The sequence below is a fragment of the Poecilia reticulata genome, chromosome 16 (assembly GCF_904066995.2).
Source record: "Poecilia reticulata chromosome 16, P_reticulata-male-v2, whole genome shotgun sequence".
NCBI classification, from domain to species: domain Eukaryota; kingdom Metazoa; phylum Chordata; class Actinopteri; order Cyprinodontiformes; family Poeciliidae; genus Poecilia; species Poecilia reticulata.
In genome coordinates this window covers 8,931,313-8,949,975 of record NC_088845.1, presented here as the reverse complement: position 1 = coordinate 8,949,975, position 18,663 = coordinate 8,931,313, and the positions used below count along the sequence as shown (strand labels likewise).

Here is an 18,663-nt window from a genome sequence, read left to right as displayed (position 1 = left end):
AAAATCTTTAATTGTCATTTCATATCTATTTTGACTGTTTCAGAGATTTGAAACATGCACCACCCATAGGTAGTCAAGGAGTGTGTATTATCAGTGCAATTATAACCTTACCAGCATACAACATTGACCAAATGTAGATAACGTAGTACTGCAATTTTTATAAGTATTCTTTGCAACCAATGCTTTTCTTACGTACTTTATTTAGAGTCAAAGCAAGACGTGAAGAAAGAAAATGTGAGCTAGATATTCAATTATCAACAATAAGATATTCTGAGCTGTCATAAAATATACAGCAGTTTGCCAGCAGCACTTGCAAAGAGACTTAATTTTTTAACACTTTTCAATATGTGTCAGTTTCTAACATAATATAGTGAATCTGAATAAATAAGCAGTACTTGGTCATTTAGAAATACAGTGATTGTCTTGTTCAAATAAATGTTTTCTCGTTTTGCTTTTACCTGGACAAATATTCACAACAAAGAATATTTTCAGATACAAATTGGTTTAAAAGATACGCCGTTATGTGTCTGTAGGTTTAGAGTGGCCTCGGTCATTAAGAAACTCTAAGCATGACATTACAGACTCCTTTTGGTAAAGTTGTTTTTATTTTGTTCCTTGCTTTGCAGCTAATCTCTAAGACATAGTAATCTGTAGAAAAATAAAAATGACTTGTTGTATAGATATTTTATTTTCATCTCAACCTTTCAAATTCCCCCTTGTACCTGAGGGGACACTGTACATATTGCCTTGAAACCTTATTTCTTAAAAAAAAAAAAAAGTTGCTTTACATGAAAAAATCATTGATTTCATGTCTGTCCTTTGATAATACACAAAAAGTCACACGTTAGCTGTCATACATGGGGTATAAGTCATACTTGGTAATTTGAGAGAGATATTTATGACATGAATTTTCTTCATATAGCAGGTTTACTATTGTGTCTAATGTTCTGCCTGATCCACAGGATTCTTTTATTCCCAGGCCATCAACAACTTGTGGAATGGCACAAAGGCACCATGTCCCGGTTTGCTGCCAAGAAAATGAAATTACATTTAGATACATGACTGGAAATGTACTAGTTTCACAACCAAAAACACATGACAGCCTCTCGCACACATGATTAACCTTCTGCACATGTATTGAGCTACTTCTGTTTAAATTATCTGAGTAGTCATGGAGAAAATACTTTGAGAAATACCCTTTCTTTGTCACTCAAATCAGACATTCTCATGCCTCACCTTTTAAACGCTATAGTCTGAACCTGCTCAGCAGGCTTTAAGACTGCTAACTGAGGTCAGTAAGTTAGGGAAATTGAAGGTGTGTGTAGGTACTGTTTAACTATTTTTGTTTTAGTATTAGGAAACAATAGAACACTAACCGTCAAATAAACCAAAGCATATTCGTTTAAAAGTGGTGGGTTTACTTTCAAAAAAGTTGCGATATGATCATGTTATAAAGCACAGCTGAGAACCTGGTAGTTGGCAAAACAGATTTGCAGTGTAGCACTTAAATTCTTCAGATAAAACACACAAAATATATCCACAATATTGTATTTATTGTATTTATGGGGAAACTGATATTAGTTACCATTCAAAGTAGGTATGTCCATTATGACTGCCGTCACACAGTGATGCGTCATGGCTCTGCAGCTCCACGCCAAGGTAGAGCTCTGGCTCCCCCTGCAGGTTCCCCAAGAAACGAACTGTTCCTGTGCTGATCCGGCCAGATGGCAGCATGATCCTAACCCGATGGCCCAGGTGCAAGTCCATGGGTGAGTGGGGGACAAAAACCCGATGTGGGCCGTGAGACGTTTTCCAGGACCGCACACTTCAAAAGGGAAAAAAAATAAGTTAGTTCTATAGCAAAATCTGAGGTTCATTTGTTTTTTTCTCATTAAATTTGCAGTCTGATGTCTGCATAATTTTTTGGTTTTTGTGTAGATAAAAACAATGCTTTGATTTAAAAACAAAAACATATATTTTCATTTATTTTGTCGCATTAAGTGACTTGAAGAGGAAAGTTTGGTAATATATGAAATAATTCAACATGGTATTTTCCGTGTGTAATTGACATTCTAATAATTGTCCTAACTGAAGAAGACACTGAATGGGAATGGATATGGTCAAAAACAGTACTCGGGTCAGCAGTGGTGTTTAAACAGAGTTCAGTTGTCCCAATCAGTGTTGCCAGATGGGGTGGGTAACCTCCAAGCTGCTTCTTTTGGGCTGGAAAAAACAACTTTGGGTGGGTTGTTAACATTTGGGGAACTTTTCACAACATTTGGCAGACTTTTTGAAAGTATTCATATAAAAATTCTATCAAATTGTTTGTCATTGTATGGCAGAACAGCCCAAACTTGTTAATTGTATTAAAACATCATGTTCTTGCTCTCATTTTATTAGTTTATTTATTTTGAAATGTCTACATTCTGTCAAATATGACATCATCATTGATTGATACTGGTCAATCAAGTGTCGCTATGAAATGTATTAGTCAATGTCAAGGAATTTCACTAAGCTACTCTGAGGTGTGTTGGCCTGATGTTCAAAGGCAGCATCATGCTGAAGTGGGAAAAGTGCAAAACGTATCCTGAGGACAAGGAGGCTGATTTGGAGCTAAAATTGTAGATTGCACCTCTCCCAGAGGATTCTAAAGGTCAATGCAAACAACCCAAATCTGACTTGTAAAAGGGTAAGCAGGATATTCAGGTTTAGTGAGGGATATAAGATTGACATGTGGATTGGTAGACCATCAAGTATAACCAGATTTACAAGGACAAACAAAACTCAAATTTATTACAAAATGATTAACAAGTAGAAGAGTAAGAAGATAAGATGTATAATTAAAAATTGCAGCATTTGCTCAGCCAACAACAGGGTTGCTACACTGAGTTTCTCCACTATTACTGTTTTGAAAGGAATAGTTTGGAGAAATTCCCAAAGCAGATTTTTATTGCATACTTCTGATGTTGCTACTGCACCACACCCCCCGTTGTCCCGTACTGCCTTTGTGGTCTTTTTTGTAAATGTACAGCTGTGCTGGATAATGAGGTTCCCACTTGTGACTTATGAACTGGTAGAAGGAGCTCTGAGGCGACTCATCTTCCCAAGTTTGTGACAGAAATGTCTTGTGAAACAGCCTTCGAGTTTTCCCATTTAAATTTTTACTCTAGTTGATCTTTCTGCCAATTTATCCAGCTTGAAATGTGGCAATTACAGCTGAGTAGACATGAAAACTACAATTTAACCACATTCCCCAGATAGACGTGCTGGGTCAAGGATAAGAGCCTAATTTTAGTCAGAAAAACTGAAAAGGTCCACATTTTTTGTCTTCTTGTTTAAAAATGCCTAGTAATATTAGGTGTTACTAGAGCACCTGGAAATTTAACAAAGTCATTATTTCCATTACAAACTTTTGTTGATTTGCCAGTGCTGTTTATCCAACAAAATGGAGGTAGGCTAAACTGAAACTTCCATTTCTTAATATGTTTTCTAACCTTCCTAATCAGTGATCATCAGTTAGCTCAAATGATGCTTGCTGCTACTTCTGCCACAATATTTTAACACAAAAATCTACAAAACTCATCTTATCTTATTTTGTGTCTTATTACAACAAACAATCCAAAAGTTCAATTGACTCCATCAATCAGTCTGTTTTTTTTCCCAGAAGTTGGTGTGAAGACTTGAGGCAGAAGGAACCCCAGTAGAACAACTACATCTAAAAAGTTTCAGAATCTATGATCAAGTGGAAGTGAAATAGGTTAATGTCTCTCAGTATTTGTCACATAGGCATCTCAGTCATAAAGGTTTTTCTTTTACTGACATGCTGGCCTGAATTAATGACTGTACCTTGAGGCCGAAGATAAAGAAGAAGAAGATCTTGAGCTCTGTGGGGTTGACAAGGATCCCTGGCTCCCTGGTAAACTGCATGAATGGCTGCCACTTCTTGATGACACTTTGGATCTTCTGCGTTGGCAGAAACCACCTGCTCATCAGAGATAGCTGTTGGTGTCATTTCCTACTAACGGTTGTCTCAGTTGTCTCAGTTGCTTTAATGTGATTGCTCTGATTTACTTGACTGCTCGTCCAAATCATCTCCATTGTCTCTCTGCTCCTCACAAGTTCCCACCTTCAGCAGTATCTCAGCCTCAGAGAAAACCTGAGGAAAACCATCATCAGAATAATCGCCACAAACTTAACAAACCCCTGCAAACATTTTAGCAAACACACCTGATTGCGCAGTTCCTCCTGCTGCCTTTGCAGCTCTGAAAATCTCTTCTCCCATGATGCTCTGTCGCAGGCGATTCTGGTCTTGATGGACAGGATCTCTCTCTCGGTTTTGATCACTCGTTTGTGGAGTGCGTTAACGCGGTCGGGGCTTCCTGGGATGGCTGCGGTCATCTTGCTTTCATAAGCTGTTATATGACAACATATAATAAAAACATAGCTCCATGAGTCTGACAGATGAAAAGATGATCTACAGATCAAACACTATTTTGCAGTAACTTATTGGGATCTTAATATTACCTTGCTTCTTTTTTTTTAATAGACAGCTTTTGACAAGGAATTCAAACTCTGGTGGCATTATCAAATAAAATAACATTGCGTGTTGGTTGAAAGTGTTTTACCTCATCAAATCCTTACCCACATGTTGTGTCACCTGTCTGCTTTTCTCCTCTATGATGTGTGCTTCCCTTGGTAGGAATTTGATTGCATTGTATGGACAGATCTGCAGAGCAAATGAGTGCCATGCATTATACAAGCACTGTCGAAAGACGTCATTGTAAACTACCAATAGATCTATAACTCACCCATAGAAACCGGCATGTGCAGAGTATCCCCTTGTATGTCCATGTAAAGAACGTCTGTAGGATGTACGCTGTCATTTTTTTCCACTCACATCATTCTGCTCTAATGGTTTGCAGAGAAAGAGGGGAATAACCAAACAAATCAACTGTTTGTATTTATTTTGTTTATCAAACAAAACTCCTAGGGGAATAAAGTGCACCCTGTTTAAGAATTTTGTACATGATTATACCAAACCAGGTTAGTTCATCTGTCGTAGCATGCTATGGTGGGGACCTACTCTGCAGTGCTCACAAATTTGCCATTTTAAAATGTACACAACACTCACCTTTTTCAGTGGTATGTTGAAAAGAGAATCCAAAGTGAGGTCACATGTAGATAATATCTTCCACTTAGCTTCTATTGCAGGTCTCTGGTAAACATTAATGTGGTGCATGAGGCTCACTGACCTGTTGCTATGCGCCAGCTTTGCATGAACAGCACTTGACGACTGCTGGGTAGGTAAATCTCACCTAATCTTCTTAGTCACGCAATTACACAGTCCGGTTGCAGCCTGGTTTCCTAATTTGGTCTGCTGAGCCTAATAGTGAATATAAACAGTGAGAGGAATCCCTCCGGTGCAACCAGTGTCCATGTACATCCGTTCTGTTCTTTGGCATATTGAGCAACTCAATGCACAGGCTGCTTTTGTGAAGGAGATTTTCAGAGCTGCAACATTAAGCAATGTGAAGTCTACTCTACAAATATTGACACATTATTGACTAGTATATTCTCAAATTTTGAAGGCTTCTCATTTACTAGATTAGCTCCAAACTGAGTTATCTTAGTTAACTTAGTTAGCATAAATGTTGGAGATTGGAGATCGACAGGCGGATTGGGGCAGCGTCTGCCGTGAAGCGGGCGTTGTACCAGTCCGTCGTGGTGAAAAGAGAGCTGAGTCAAAAAGCGAAGCTCTCGATTTACTGGTCGATCTACGTTCCCACCCTCATCTATGGTCATGAGCTTTGGGTCATGACCGAAAGAACGAGATCACGGATACAAGCGGCCGAAATGGGATTCCTCCTCAGGGTGGCTGGGCTCTCCCTTAGAGATAGGGTGAGAAGCTCGGACATCCGGGAGGGACTCAAAGTAGAGCCGCTGCTCCTCCACGTCGAGAGGAGCCAGTTGAGGTGGCTCGGGCATCTGTTAAGGATGCCTCCTGGACGCCTCCCTGGTGAGGTGTTCCGGGCACGTCCCACCGGGAGGAGGTCTTGGGGAAGACCCAGGACACGCTGGAGGGACTATGTCTCTCGGCTGGCCTGGGAACGCCTTGGGGTTCCTCCGCAGGAGCTGGAAGAAGTGGCTGGGGAGAGGGAAGTCTGGGCCTCCCTTCTGAAGCTGCTGCCACCGCGACCCGACCCCGGATAAGAGGAAGAAAATGGATGGATGGATGGATGGATGGATGGATGGATGGATGGATGGATGGATGGATGGATGGATGGATGGATGGATGGATGGATGGATGGATGGATGGATGGATGGATGGATGGATGGATGGATGGATGGAGCATAACTATTCTATATTGACAGGAAACAATAAAACCACAACATACTTTCATAACTGAAATGGGAAAGGAGGGTAAACAACATCAAATCAGAGATAATGACAATTCTCTGTGTCAGTCATTTTGATATGATAACTCTGTACTAGTTATAGAATAACTAAACAGTGCTAATTAGTCTATATATAATCAAGTAAGTTATGTTGCTAACTTCTGGAAGTGAATTGATATTTTAGAAGTGTACGAGCAAAATGTTGTTAGTTGTTAGAGTATCAATAAGCAGAGAGTCAGTGCAGTAATTTGTGGACTGGTGTAATCCTACCAAACTTTGTTCTTCCACTCAACTTTTCATGAAATACATCACTCTGTGAACAATTAGTTTCTTTATCAGAGATTTTTTGTACTTTATCCAACATATGAAGAGCGCCAATGACCATATGTTGGTCAGCTGTTAAGTTAGCAATCTTTGTTATGATTACACGTTGCATTTGCACTTTTTGATCTTGTATAATTAAGTTGTCTTAGAAATGTGGTGTTTTACTAGCTGTAAGCCTTAGCTATCTTAGTTAGCATAAAGAAATGGTCAAAATATATGATGCTCTCGACAATAAACCCATTATTTACCAGAGAAAACTGTCACTTTTCAGTGGAAATTCTGAAGTAATCTTTCAACAACATTTAATTGTGTGAAGAAACACCTGTATCTATGGTATACAATATTCTACAGCTCAGACTAAGCCTCAGACTTTTTTGTTTATCATTCATTATTTGTTTATACAACACATTTACTAGATACATTTTTATATTTAATTATTTTCCTGTAGAAATATAAGTAGGGTCATTTATGTATGTTTGTTCAGTCTAAAGTACGGTGCCACAGAGCTCATTCTCTGTAAATAAAACAGGAAATGTTTTTTTCCATCTTTGACAATGCAGGTCTGCTGCTAAAAGCTTGGCATTGAGGTGAAATGTGAGTCAACTGGCCATCTATGCATGGTAATTGTTGGAGATGAAGAATAGGTGTATAATTTTAAGTCTTATTCAATTTAGGTATTCATTCAGAGACAAAGAAAAGCACTCATCTCAAATTGTGGGTCATGTCCTCATGCATACTCAGTCACACAAACTGAACATATAGGCAACACGCAAACAGCAAAGCTCCTTTTGTGGTTTTGAAAGCAGACAATAATGGGTTTTAATCGGCTTATCGCAGACACTATGAATGTGAGTGAACTGCTTCTGTCTTTTGACAGAATAATCTCAGACAAACTGTATCTATGCAAATCGCATATCAAATTAAAGTTGGCAATCTAACTGGATCCCTCCAAAATGTTATGCTACTCCAACATATTTGTCAATATGTTGTTAAAACACTTAAAGGATTAATTTAAAACTAAATCTGCTAAATAATAAATAATTTTGGGATTAACTGTTACACTATATGAAATGTTCCCTCTATTTATTTACTTTAAGACTAATTCTATGGATATATTTAACACAGCTTGCAGTTTGTACTTAAAAGATGAAAGGCTTGTGTAACACAAGCCTTAAGTGATTGTTAGTGCTAGTGTTTGTTAGTATGAACTAAAGTCATTAACATTATTATATGTCATAAATAATAACATAAATAATTCCAGTGGCAAAAGGTTGTTTTGTTATAAAACAACCTTATACCTTATATGCTTCCAATAAAATTATTGGAAGCATAATTTATTATGCTTTTATTATGCTTCCAAAAGCATAATAATTTTATGCTTTTGGAAATTTTATTCCAAAAGCATAAAATCTGAATTTTAGTAAAAGGAAATGACTCAAAACTTTTAAGAGTGTAATTTTGAGTAAGTATGTAATTATGACTTGTAGAAAGATGGAAGTGAAAAATAACACCAGTGAACTTCACAGACACGATTTGTGTGTTTATGTTTGAATTTCATCTTAAGGTTAAGGCTCAAATATGCATCCAGTCAATTTAAAAGTGATTGACAGAAATTGTGTTTGGGTATGTTATATCTCTTGTGAAAGAAATAGTGTTCTGTCGATTTTCATTATTTTTTTCTTATTAGTATTGTCTTCCTTTAAATTAGAAATAATGTAAAGTAAGATACATAAGAAGGGGACAGGATCAAAAGCATTTGTACTTCTGCCTACCTCCTTTTCAAACAAATGTAAATATGTATCGCGTGGTGTTTGAATGTTAATGTGAATATGTTCGAATTAAATAAAACCAATAAACAAAACTAAATTTTGATGCAAATGATAAAAGCATCAAAGTGCCACAAAAGCTTGAAAAACTATAATAAAAATTCTGACAGGGTTCAAATTTCACATTAAATAAACAATCCACAAACCCCTTGATGTTTTTATGGGACAGTTTCCCTATCATGAAGTGCAAAGTTTTGATGAAAGGTGGAAACAGTTCTGTCATCTGGAGTGGAGAAGCTCTTTTAGTGTTGTGCCCAAGAATTCTATGTTCTTTAGGCCACAAAGAGGTATTTGTTGTGCGGAGGTGCTTTATGGTTTGCAGAGAAAGAGGGGATCTGATTTCACATTGTGTTCAGCAGAAACCAGAAGACTCCCTATACAATCACACTGCAGGGCTCTGAAATCTCATCTTTACTCTTATGCACCTTTCGAAGGCCTTATTCACAGATTTCTTTCTTTTTTTAAATAAAACTTTAATTGCTAGGTAGTCGACTCTAGAGTACACTTATGATAGGAACCTAACACTTCAAACAACTGTAATGCTATCTTCTTTTCTGGGGATTATGCTCACAAAATTTTTTGACATTTTGAGAAGAGATGGAATTAAATTTTTGCTTTGTAAAGAATTTATTTGTTGCCTTTTCTCTGACTTTTAGTGCCTAAAAGAGGCATCTAAAGTCATCCCCAAGCTTGACCACATTTGGGGCTTAATCAGAACTACAATCAGACATTAAAGAGTTTTCATCTACAGCTCTGGGTGCTTTGGAAATCCCCACCTTCTCCCCCCAGAAAGTGTTTACCTGCACTCATTACCACATCATTTTAAGACCCACCCCTCAGTCTCCTCCTCCAACATGGTGCAGGTGAGAGTTTCCACTTGTTATGCTGCGGTGGAGTCAGGAGGAAGCAAACTGGGGGAGGAGGAGGTAACAGAGAGCAACAAAGAAAGGGAACTCCAGAGAGAGAACAAGCTTACTTACTTCAGCCAAAGTTGAGATAAAGGCATGCAGAGTGCATCACAGGTAAGTGGATTTTATTCATTTGTTTTCGGCTAGCCAAGGCTCCGAAGTCGAGGAAAAAACGAAAACAGTAAAGTGCAGGTTGGGAAAAACAAGATCATGTAACCGGAAAATTAATTATTTGGAGTTCAGATGTTGTCTTCTACATTTTTTTTTTCAAGTAAACATTTTAGTAATAATAGGTTTCTTATGTGTAAACATATCAGTGCTTTTGTCTTTCATATCAAACATTCTTTATTTTTAAGATATCCCAAACTATGATCTGCCTTCAAAAATGTATGTCGTCTTTCCTTTAAAACAATTACAATCTTTAAAATGATGTAATTTCTAGGATTCTGATAGCCAACATGTCCAAATGTCAGAATTGGATGTTGTACATTTTACCTTGAACTCAACCACCCCTAGCTTTGAGGCTGCTTCGCTAAAAAATGAAACTAGTGTTTCTCAAACCTCTGTAACATTCTCAGCAGGTTACACAAGAGTCTTCTTTAAAATTTAATATAAACTCCAACTTTTATTGGAAAATGGCCACTTTCGCAACAGTTTAAAAAAAAGTCAAGGTTGAATTCTCCTTACAAATACAACATTTTGGGATTCCTTGTTGTCCCATTGTTGTCCGATTGTTCAGCTGAAGTGACCGATGTTGTCATCAGTTTCCAGGGTGTAGCACCCACAGGAGCTCAAGCTGGGATCCAGGGAAGAAAGGAACAAAACAAGTCATGCCATGATAGCAGCACTCCCAATGGGACTGATCAGGGAACAAACACATTTTAATTGTGCTCAGTGATAAATTGCCGCAAACCAAGACACTTGAGATGTAATTGTGTGACCCAATGCTGAATTAATTTTTGCAGAAGTTACTTCATAGAGGGAGCAGGTTGATATTTTACAGCACTTAAAGCATTCACTGCATTTTGAGTTTGTATTGTGTTTTTAGGAGGAGTGGGGGCCTCGCAGATATTTCTCTATGGACTTCATTTTTAATTAATCTTTAAAAAGACATCAGTGAGTCTTTTTTTTTTCTTCTACTAAATCTTTATTTAGTAGAATCACAAAAGACATTGAGACAAAGGTGACAAGGTGACAAGGTGATCTGGCCAAAAAAAAGAGAGCAGTACACATCACTGTGGATGATGTAGACAGACGGCAATAACTAAAACAAACTTTAAAAATATTTTTAAAAAGTAACAATTTCAGATTTAAAAGTAGAAGTTTCTTGCTGTGTGACCGGCTCCACCAAACAATTATGAGCTCACTTTTCCTCAGAACAGTGAGAGGATTGTAAAATGAGAAGATCTCACATCAAAAGAACTGGGCAGGTGGGTTACAATGAATGAGCATGGCTGTTATTCAGAAACCTATTATCATTGGTAAACAGTCTAAATTGAAATCGCATCACTGTCTGTCACACAGACTTTTGTCTGTTCATTACAGCTTAGTTTATTTTGCTGCCAGACGGGCATCGTTTGTCATGAAGTTTGTTGACTTTCAATGCAGAACAAACAAATTACTTTGGTTTTATTATGGAAGTTCAGTTTTATATATTACATGCTACATCTGAATTTCCTCTCTGTGGGACAATAAAGGTTATTTCTATTCTATTTTATTTTTGTTTTTCTAGGTTGGTCACAGAGCTACCTCCGTTTCTTCCAGTAGCATAATGGCTTCAGTCGCTTTTAAAAAGGACACAGGTATGGGTAAATTTCTGTGAGTTTAAAACTCCTGTTGAGATTTATAAACATGGTAATCCTTGTGGTTCAAATCACTTGCTAATTTCTAAATCCTGAAAAGTATAGGGTAAGCACAGAACAGGGTCAAACAAATTGAATTCTTATTTTAAAGACAGAAAAAGACAAACAGAAAAACAGAAAAAGGTATTAAAATAATTTAGAGAATTATATTGTGGATTATGAGTAAGAAAAAAAGCTGCGCACCAAATCCTAAAAATGTATCCTGTCCATTTCTCTGAACTTGACTGTCAGTGTTTTTCGAGCCCATGCAGTGTCACTTCTTCTGACATCTTATCTGACCATTCTATTTCTTTTAAGCATTTCCTTAGATTTTCCATGTAGTAATCTTTGCTTCAACAATCTTTTTCTTCAGTGATGAAGCTTTAATCGCTGAGTTCACATGAAGGCCCTGGCAGTTGACTTCATTCGCAAATGTCTTTGTGGAAAAGCTGCACCTGATGCATCCAGGTGTTTTGAAAACTTTACAAGAGTGATTCTTTGCTCTTTGACAGCCCTTCATAATTGTCTTCTGACCCCTAGTGTGAAGTAAAAAAAATACCTGGAAAATTAAATGCTCACTCTGAATTTGACTCTGAATCCATCTGACATTTTAAAATAGATTCTGTTTGTTAAAATGTTAAAAGAAAATGTCATGAACAGAAACCCCAAAGTGCAAATAAAAAAAATTGCTTTTTCATGTGGATGAAAAGTTATATGAATAACTGTGTTAACATTTAGAACTTTGTTATGTTATTAAAGTCTCTATTTGGCAAATAGATGGCAAACACATTAAACAGTGTTATCAAATTAGCAGTCAGGCAAAAGTACATCTAATCTTACTGGTTTGTTTGTTCTGTAGTTTTAGATGACATACAATCATAGAAAAAACATAAAATTTTAACATCATGGAGATATAAACAAGTAACTCTTTCCAAGTTATTACTGCATTATTTATTAAATTATTATTAATTATTAAAGCCATTCCTGCAGGCAGCATAAATGTGAGCACAAAAGTTAAATGCAAGTAAAAAAAAGATATTTTACAAAATACTACATGTGAAATTCAAAGTAAAAGTCAGACAAGTCAAATTAAATTGATTTACACTTAATGTCAGCATCTCTGCTGATGTTAAACTCTGATGAAGGGGAAGACTTTATAACAGTAGCTCTTGCCTAGACAGAGTTTGCTAGCTGGAAAAAGACATTCTATTATCATTTTAGTTAACTTTCAAATAAGTAAAAAGCAATCATTTTTTTCTCCTGACATTTTTTCATCCAATTAGCATAATGCTAATTGGATAACACAATGGCTCCAAATTCAAGCCACTTTTTGAATTTGGAGATTAAAATAATAAATTAGATTTAATCGTTAATCATTCGATGGACTCTGATGTACATTCTTGCAAGAGCTGTTTTTAAATCACCTTTACCAGCAGTTTCCTTAATAAGATGAGGTCATACAATACAGTACCTTTGGAGGTAATTACTGAACCCTTGCAAACAGTCAGTATAAAGTTCTAAAACCACAATGAATAACGTCCTGCAAAATGCACTATACTTTTATTGCAAAGCCCTGCTGGCTGGGCTGTTCGATCTTCCAAGACATATATTTGTAACTCAAACCTGGGTGGTAAACTTTATATCTGGTATCTTTCCCATAATGTCTGTTTGTGCAGGTATTGTATGCCTCCTCATATCAGGACTTCTGCTGCCTTCAGTATTTGTGTCTGGGCAAGCAACAATGACGACTGCCTCCACCATGAATACCACCACCTCTGCAGCAAACCTCACCATGATCATGGAGACAGCAGCCTCAACCACCAACCAGACTGCTAATATGACTAGTAGCAGTTCAGCAGCTACCCCTACTCAGAGCACCATGTCCACCACTTATGGAGGTACTGTAATGTCTACTGCCATCCAGTCTCTCACAACTAACTCAGATTCAGTATCCCAAAACACCCTCTCTACACCAACCACCTCTGGAGGCCCAACATCAGTAAGCACCCACTCTGCCTCAAGCACCTCTGGAGGTTCCTCATCATCCAGTACCCACTCTCCTTCAACCACCTCTGGAGGTTCAGCATCACACAGCACCCACTCTGCCTCAAGCACCTCTGGAGGTTCCTCATCATCCAGTACCCACTCTCCTTCAACCACCTCTGGAGGTTCAGCATCACACAGCACCCACTCTGCCTCAAGCACCTCTGGAGGTTCCTCATCATCCAGTACCCACTCTCCTTCAACCACCTCTGGAGGTTCAGCATCACACAGCACCCACTCTGCCTCAAGCACCTCTGGAGGTTCCTCATCATCCAGTACCCACTCTCCTTCAACCACCTCTGGAGGTTCAGCATCACACAGCACCCACTCTGCCTCAAGCACCTCTGGAGGTTCCTCATCATCCAGTACCCACTCTCCTTCAACCACCTCTGGAGGTTCAGCATCACACAGCACCCACTCTGCCTCAAGCACCTCTGGAGGTTCCTCATCATCCAGTACCCACTCTCCTTCAACCACCTCTGGAGGTTCAGCATCACACAGCACCCACTCTGCCTCAAGCACCTCTGGAGGTTCCTCATCATCCAGTACCCACTCTCCTTCAACCACCTCTGGAGGTTCAGCATCACACAGCACCCACTCTGCCTCAAGCACCTCTGGAGGTTCCTCATCATCCAGTACCCACTCTCCTTCAACCACCTCTGGAGGTTCAGCATCAAACAGCACCCACTCTGCCTCAAGCACCTCTGGAGGTTCTTCATCATCCAGTACCCACTCTCCTTCAACCACCTCTGGAGGCTCAACATCACACAGTACCCACTCTGCCTCAAGCACCTCTGGAGGCTCAGCATCACACAGTACCCACTCTGCCTCAAGCACCTCTGGAGGTTCCTCATCATCCATCACCCATTCAATTTCAACCACCTCAGAAGGCACGGTATTTAGCTGCTCTCAAATGCCTCACGTCTTGTAAGACAGGGTAAATGCAGGTAGACAACCAGAATACTAACTTTGCTTTCTCAACTTATACTTCTATGAAGTACACAAGTAGTCCTTCTTTTGATAGCAAAGACTTGTGAAATAAAACTTGGGAAGATTCTGACTATAATCTTTTTGTGAAGGATGTAAGTTTTTCAGATGCACTGACAAATTGGAGGTTAAGGGAATCCACTTGATTCCCTTAACACTCATAGCCTATATACAGTCTATGAGTGTATATAGGCTCAAAGTTATATTAGTAATTTTAGTAATACTAAGGTGTTTCAAAATGTTGTCAGAGAAAGTTCAATAGCTGTAAGAAGGTCTTTTAAATGCAAAGACCTTCTTTTTCTAGGATGGCATGTCGGCTGTTCGGCCAGTCTGTTACAACACACTTTGGACGGGTGCTAGTTATTTCACTCCTATCATTCAGCTCTCTTACAGTTTTGGTTGTTTTGTACCTGATGTTTTGGGGTTTGAAAATTATCCATATGTCACAGGATGTCAACTGGTATCTACTTTGGGAATCTTTCATCAAATTGGCAAAGGAGTGCACTGACCTTTCAAGAAGGCCTGCACATGTTGCACCAAAGGTCTAAGAATGGTTTTCACAAAACTATGATGAGGGCATCTCTACTTGGAACCATATGCAAGCTTGGAGTCTCAGCAGAGAGCATCCTGTTGGGAATACATGGAACCACAAGTTCTTAAAGATGAGGTGGAGAGATACGATTACCAAGAAAGCAAAAGGAGAGTCCAAGGTTTAAATTAGAGAAAGGTCGTGTCTTTTGCAGTTCTTCAAAACTTGTTGAAGATGTCTGGATAACCTGATAGTTTTTAGTGATTTCTGAGGATATACTGATTGTAAACAACTGCGATATACCTGCTTTGAAATTTCCCAAACATGACATAATTTCTCTATTTTAGGTAATATGACTGAGGGAAATAAAAACACCACATCAAATTCTTCAATGGAAATGGCAAGTCAATCTTATTTAAAAAATAATATTGTCACCATGTTTTTTATTTGTACTATATTGATGTTAATTATGTGTCAATCAATCTGTCTAAAACAGATAAATTGCCCTTCCTTCTCCTGCCATTACTCTCATTGCTACTCAAAGTACAACAGTCAGAATGACTCTTATTGTTCTACTGGAGAAACGTGTCAGGTAAGGGAGTAAATAATTCTTTTATACTCTGCTGATCAAGTCGATTAAATAATTAGATTATTAATGTAGAAGGACTGTGAACAAATAAACATTTACTAAAGTATGTTTGTGTAATTTTGCAATGGATCAGGTGCTGAAATCAATGGACATGTGGTACAACGTGAGCTGCAGTGCCTCTTGTGTGGAAGATTGCAACAACACCTCTCAGTCCAACTGTTCTGTGAACTGCTGTAATTCCACTGGGTGCATTCAAGACATTTTTGAACCCATGATGATGATGACAACCACAGGTAAAATAGAGAACTTGCATTTGCATATTTCATGCTTGTCTTTCTCTTTACAGGTATATTTAAAAGTGCTTGTTTATGTGTGTGATCTTGCACTCTTACATACCGTATGCTTTTCTTACATAATTGTAGCAGCTGCAACCACGACAACAAACGCTCCGCCAACAACAAGAACAACCTCAACAACAGCAAACAAAGTAAAGGCCAAAATCTGTGAATGAGATTAGCATTTCTTTTCTCCTTACTTATTAATATTTATATGTATATTATTTGCTTTGTGATTAAGACTTTCAATTAACTATCAGAACGTAAATGTTCTGACATAATCACCCTGTTTTCTGTGTTGTGTTTTTTTTTTTTTTTCAGGGAAACAAATGTCATAAGGGTAGCTGTACTGGAGAAAACTGTTATAAAACTTTCAAGGATCTTGAAACTTGCTCTTCTACAAACCCACATTGTCAGGTATGATCTGTGAAAGGATTTTTTTTATAGCTTTTCTTTCATTTGTGTATGTGACATAAATCCAGCGCTGAACAGTAGGTGTAAAGTAAAAAAGTCGAAATGAAAGTCTAAAATAACTGCAGTATTTTTTTCTGTTTGCAATATAATTACCTCATCCGAAAAAAAAAATATTTTCTTTAATAAGATTGAGATTTATAGATGTTCTTGTACCTACTTAAATTGCACTGTATGTTGTGGCAAGAGAAACTTTTCAGTTTCACTTGTGTAAAACAGGATAAATTTGTTCATGCTTTCAGACAGAATATCTTAAAGTATGAAGAATTTTGTTATTTATTATTATTATTATTATTATTATTATTATTATTATTATTATCATTAAGAACAGCAATAATTTATTTTTCATTAATTTATTAAAGTATATATTTGTTAGATCACATTAAATGGTGTTTTTATTTTTTTCTAAATTTTTCTACATGAGATTAGGCTACTGGGATAAAATATGCATTTATTACAAGGATTTTTTTTGCATATCTTTTATGGAGTGTGAATAAATGTGAAGAGGTCTGCAAAGTATCCAGTGCTATATGAGAATTTAAATAAAAAGATAAAATGATAGATGTATAACAAAAAAAAAAATGCCAAGAATATTGAAAGGTTGCAATAAGATTGTTTAACCTTTTTAAATCTTTCTTCTTTTTTTTCTCCTTTTTTATTTCTAAAATATAAATGAAAATAGGCTAACTTTATGTTGTTTAGCATAATTTTATTTACTGGGATTCACATATAAAGAGTTAAAAACTTGTTGAAGTTCAAGCACCTAATTTTTTATTTTAATTCTTTATATATATATATATATATATATATATATATATATATATATATATATATATATATATATATATATATATATATATATATATATATATATATATATATATATTGTCTTTTTCAGTTGAAAAAAGAGACCTCTACCTCCGGCGTTGTTTGGACAGCGGGGTGCACCAATTGCACTGGATATGCTGCCTGTACTGGAACCACAACCTCCCCATGTAACCTGGAGTGCTGCACTGCCACCACAACCTCCTGCCTGATGTTGAACGGCACAATGAATGTCCCGTCTTTCGCCACAAGAGGTCCCTATCTTCATATTGAGTTGATCGCTTCCTTGGTTTGCCTGCTTGCAATCACTCTGCTTCTGTGAGTGAACGAGCGTGCATTTGCTGTCCTCACGTTTCTATATGCGTATCTCGTTGGAGTTCATCTGTAATTGTATGAATATGAAACTATGAAAAAGTCTCAGTTTCAATGTTGATTTTGTGTCCTGTGTTTTGCACTTCCAGTTCATGTTCCTTTCTGTCTAAGCGTGGCTTTGAGCTTAATTGAGAGCATCAACCAGGGGGAACATGCTATCAGCCTAATTCTAATCCTCACATTTCAATCTCATATATATGAATATAAATTATATAATAAAGACAAATTTGAGTAAATGATCAGTAATGACTTTTAGTTGTTAAATAACCCATAGTCTGTCATTTGTACATTGTCCATTGATTGGAATTGATCTATTTGCACTGCCACACTTCAACTGTTTAAAGGGGAAATATATTTTGGTCAGTGAGTGACCCAAAAATAGGTACAGCGCAGATGATTTATGATATAAAAAGTTATTTTTGAAAAAATGCAGCTTTAACTTTATTTGCACTTTATGAAACTCAAAAGTTGGGCTGTTACAGGAAATTAAGGCAATTCTTTTACATATATCCTTCTTGAAGTGTGCAATTTAATATGCAGCAAGTTTTGTCTTATAGTTTTCTGATTTTTGACTTAAATATATGCAATGATATATTTTATTTTCAAATGGTGACATGTAAATGCTAAATGAAATCAGAAATGTGTCCATTTCTTTTAGCTTTGTGTACAGAATAATTTTGATTGTGCTTAAAATGAAATAAATGCAAGCTATATATCTCAAAAGTCTAAATCGTTTGACATTTTCCACACTATTAAATTGCTAACATTTGCTAAAATTTTATTAGCTATCCTATTACTGATTAATCCTAAATCCATAAAATCAAGATACTACTTAAACAGAGCCTGTTTAAACAGTATCTTGAAGTATGCAAAAAAAGCATCATGTCTCAAAATAAAGAACTTTAACAGACAATACACAAAGTCATCTGTTAGTCTGAAAAGCTGCCTTGGATAACGTTTGTGTTCATGATTCAACTGTATTAATGACAAGAGGCAAAAATGGCATCAACAGGTGAGTTTTAAAATAAAAACAATTGCTGATTTAAAAATAACTCAAACACAAAGACATGTTTCACATTTGGCTAAAGGAATTTTTTTGATACCCAAGATTTTGTTGTCTGACAGGACACATAAAACAGTTTTTTTGAGGATTTGCAACTTATAACTAACATAAAAGTAACACAACATAACATCTGTTCTGTCTTCTGTTCTCGGCT

The 18,663-nt window shown here is 37.0% G+C and overlaps 2 protein-coding genes across 5 annotated transcripts; one reads left to right on the top strand and one right to left on the bottom strand.

Moving 5' to 3' along the window:
• Window positions 1–772: 772 nt before the first annotated feature.
• LOC103477817 (uncharacterized) lies at window positions 773–5,636 on the bottom strand. Of its 2 annotated transcripts, XM_008431121.2 has the most exons (8): window positions 5,132–5,636; window positions 4,809–4,908; window positions 4,642–4,726; window positions 4,228–4,412; window positions 4,072–4,156; window positions 3,847–3,982; window positions 1,586–1,825; window positions 773–1,027 (listed from the first exon to the last, which is right to left on the bottom strand). In XM_008431121.2, exons 2-8 carry the CDS (start codon window positions 4,881–4,883, stop codon window positions 970–972), a joined length of 864 nt encoding a protein of 287 aa, XP_008429343.1. In that variant the 5' UTR covers window positions 4,884–4,908; window positions 5,132–5,636; the 3' UTR covers window positions 773–969. The 2 variants fall into 2 exon arrangements, with proteins under 2 accessions (XP_008429343.1, XP_008429344.1); XM_008431122.3 differs by lacking the exons at window positions 4,809–4,908; window positions 5,132–5,636 and having other exon boundaries at window positions 4,626–4,721.
• A 3,745-nt stretch (window positions 5,637–9,381) lies between these two features.
• LOC103477818 (uncharacterized) lies at window positions 9,382–17,491 on the top strand. Of its 3 annotated transcripts, XM_008431123.3 has the most exons (9): window positions 9,412–9,568; window positions 11,187–11,256; window positions 12,972–13,193; window positions 15,202–15,254; window positions 15,351–15,446; window positions 15,577–15,736; window positions 15,866–15,930; window positions 16,100–16,195; window positions 17,148–17,491. In XM_008431123.3, the coding sequence occupies exons 1-9, from the start codon at window positions 9,551–9,553 to the stop codon at window positions 17,394–17,396; spliced, it is 1,029 nt and encodes a 342-aa protein (XP_008429345.1). In that variant the 5' UTR covers window positions 9,412–9,550; the 3' UTR covers window positions 17,397–17,491. The 3 variants fall into 3 exon arrangements, with proteins under 3 accessions (XP_081472878.1, XP_081472877.1, XP_008429345.1); XM_081616752.1 differs by lacking the exons at window positions 15,202–15,254; window positions 15,351–15,446; window positions 15,577–15,736; ... (1 more) ...; window positions 16,100–16,195; window positions 17,148–17,491 and adding an exon at window positions 13,464–15,195 and having other exon boundaries at window positions 9,382–9,568; window positions 12,972–13,418; XM_081616751.1 differs by lacking the exons at window positions 15,202–15,254; window positions 15,351–15,446; window positions 15,577–15,736; ... (1 more) ...; window positions 16,100–16,195; window positions 17,148–17,491 and having other exon boundaries at window positions 9,385–9,568; window positions 12,972–15,195.
• The last annotated feature ends 1,172 nt before the right edge of the window (window positions 17,492–18,663 follow it).

Coding starts and splice junctions, on each gene's coding strand:
- LOC103477818 (XM_081616751.1), top strand. Junction 11,257..12,971: donor CGCTTTTAAAAAGGACACAG/GTATGGGTAAAT, acceptor CTGTTTGTGCAG/GTATTGTATGCCTCCTCATA.
- LOC103477817 (XM_008431121.2), bottom strand. CDS start 4,883: ATGACAGCGTACATCCTACAGACGTTCTTTACATGGACATACAAGGGG. Junction 4,727..4,808: donor GCACATGCCGGTTTCTATGG/GTGAGTTATAGA, acceptor TTTGCTCTGCAG/ATCTGTCCATACAATGCAAT. Junction 1,028..1,585: donor GGACATACCTACTTTGAATG/GTAACTAATATC, acceptor TTTTCTTGGCAG/CAAACCGGGACATGGTGCCT.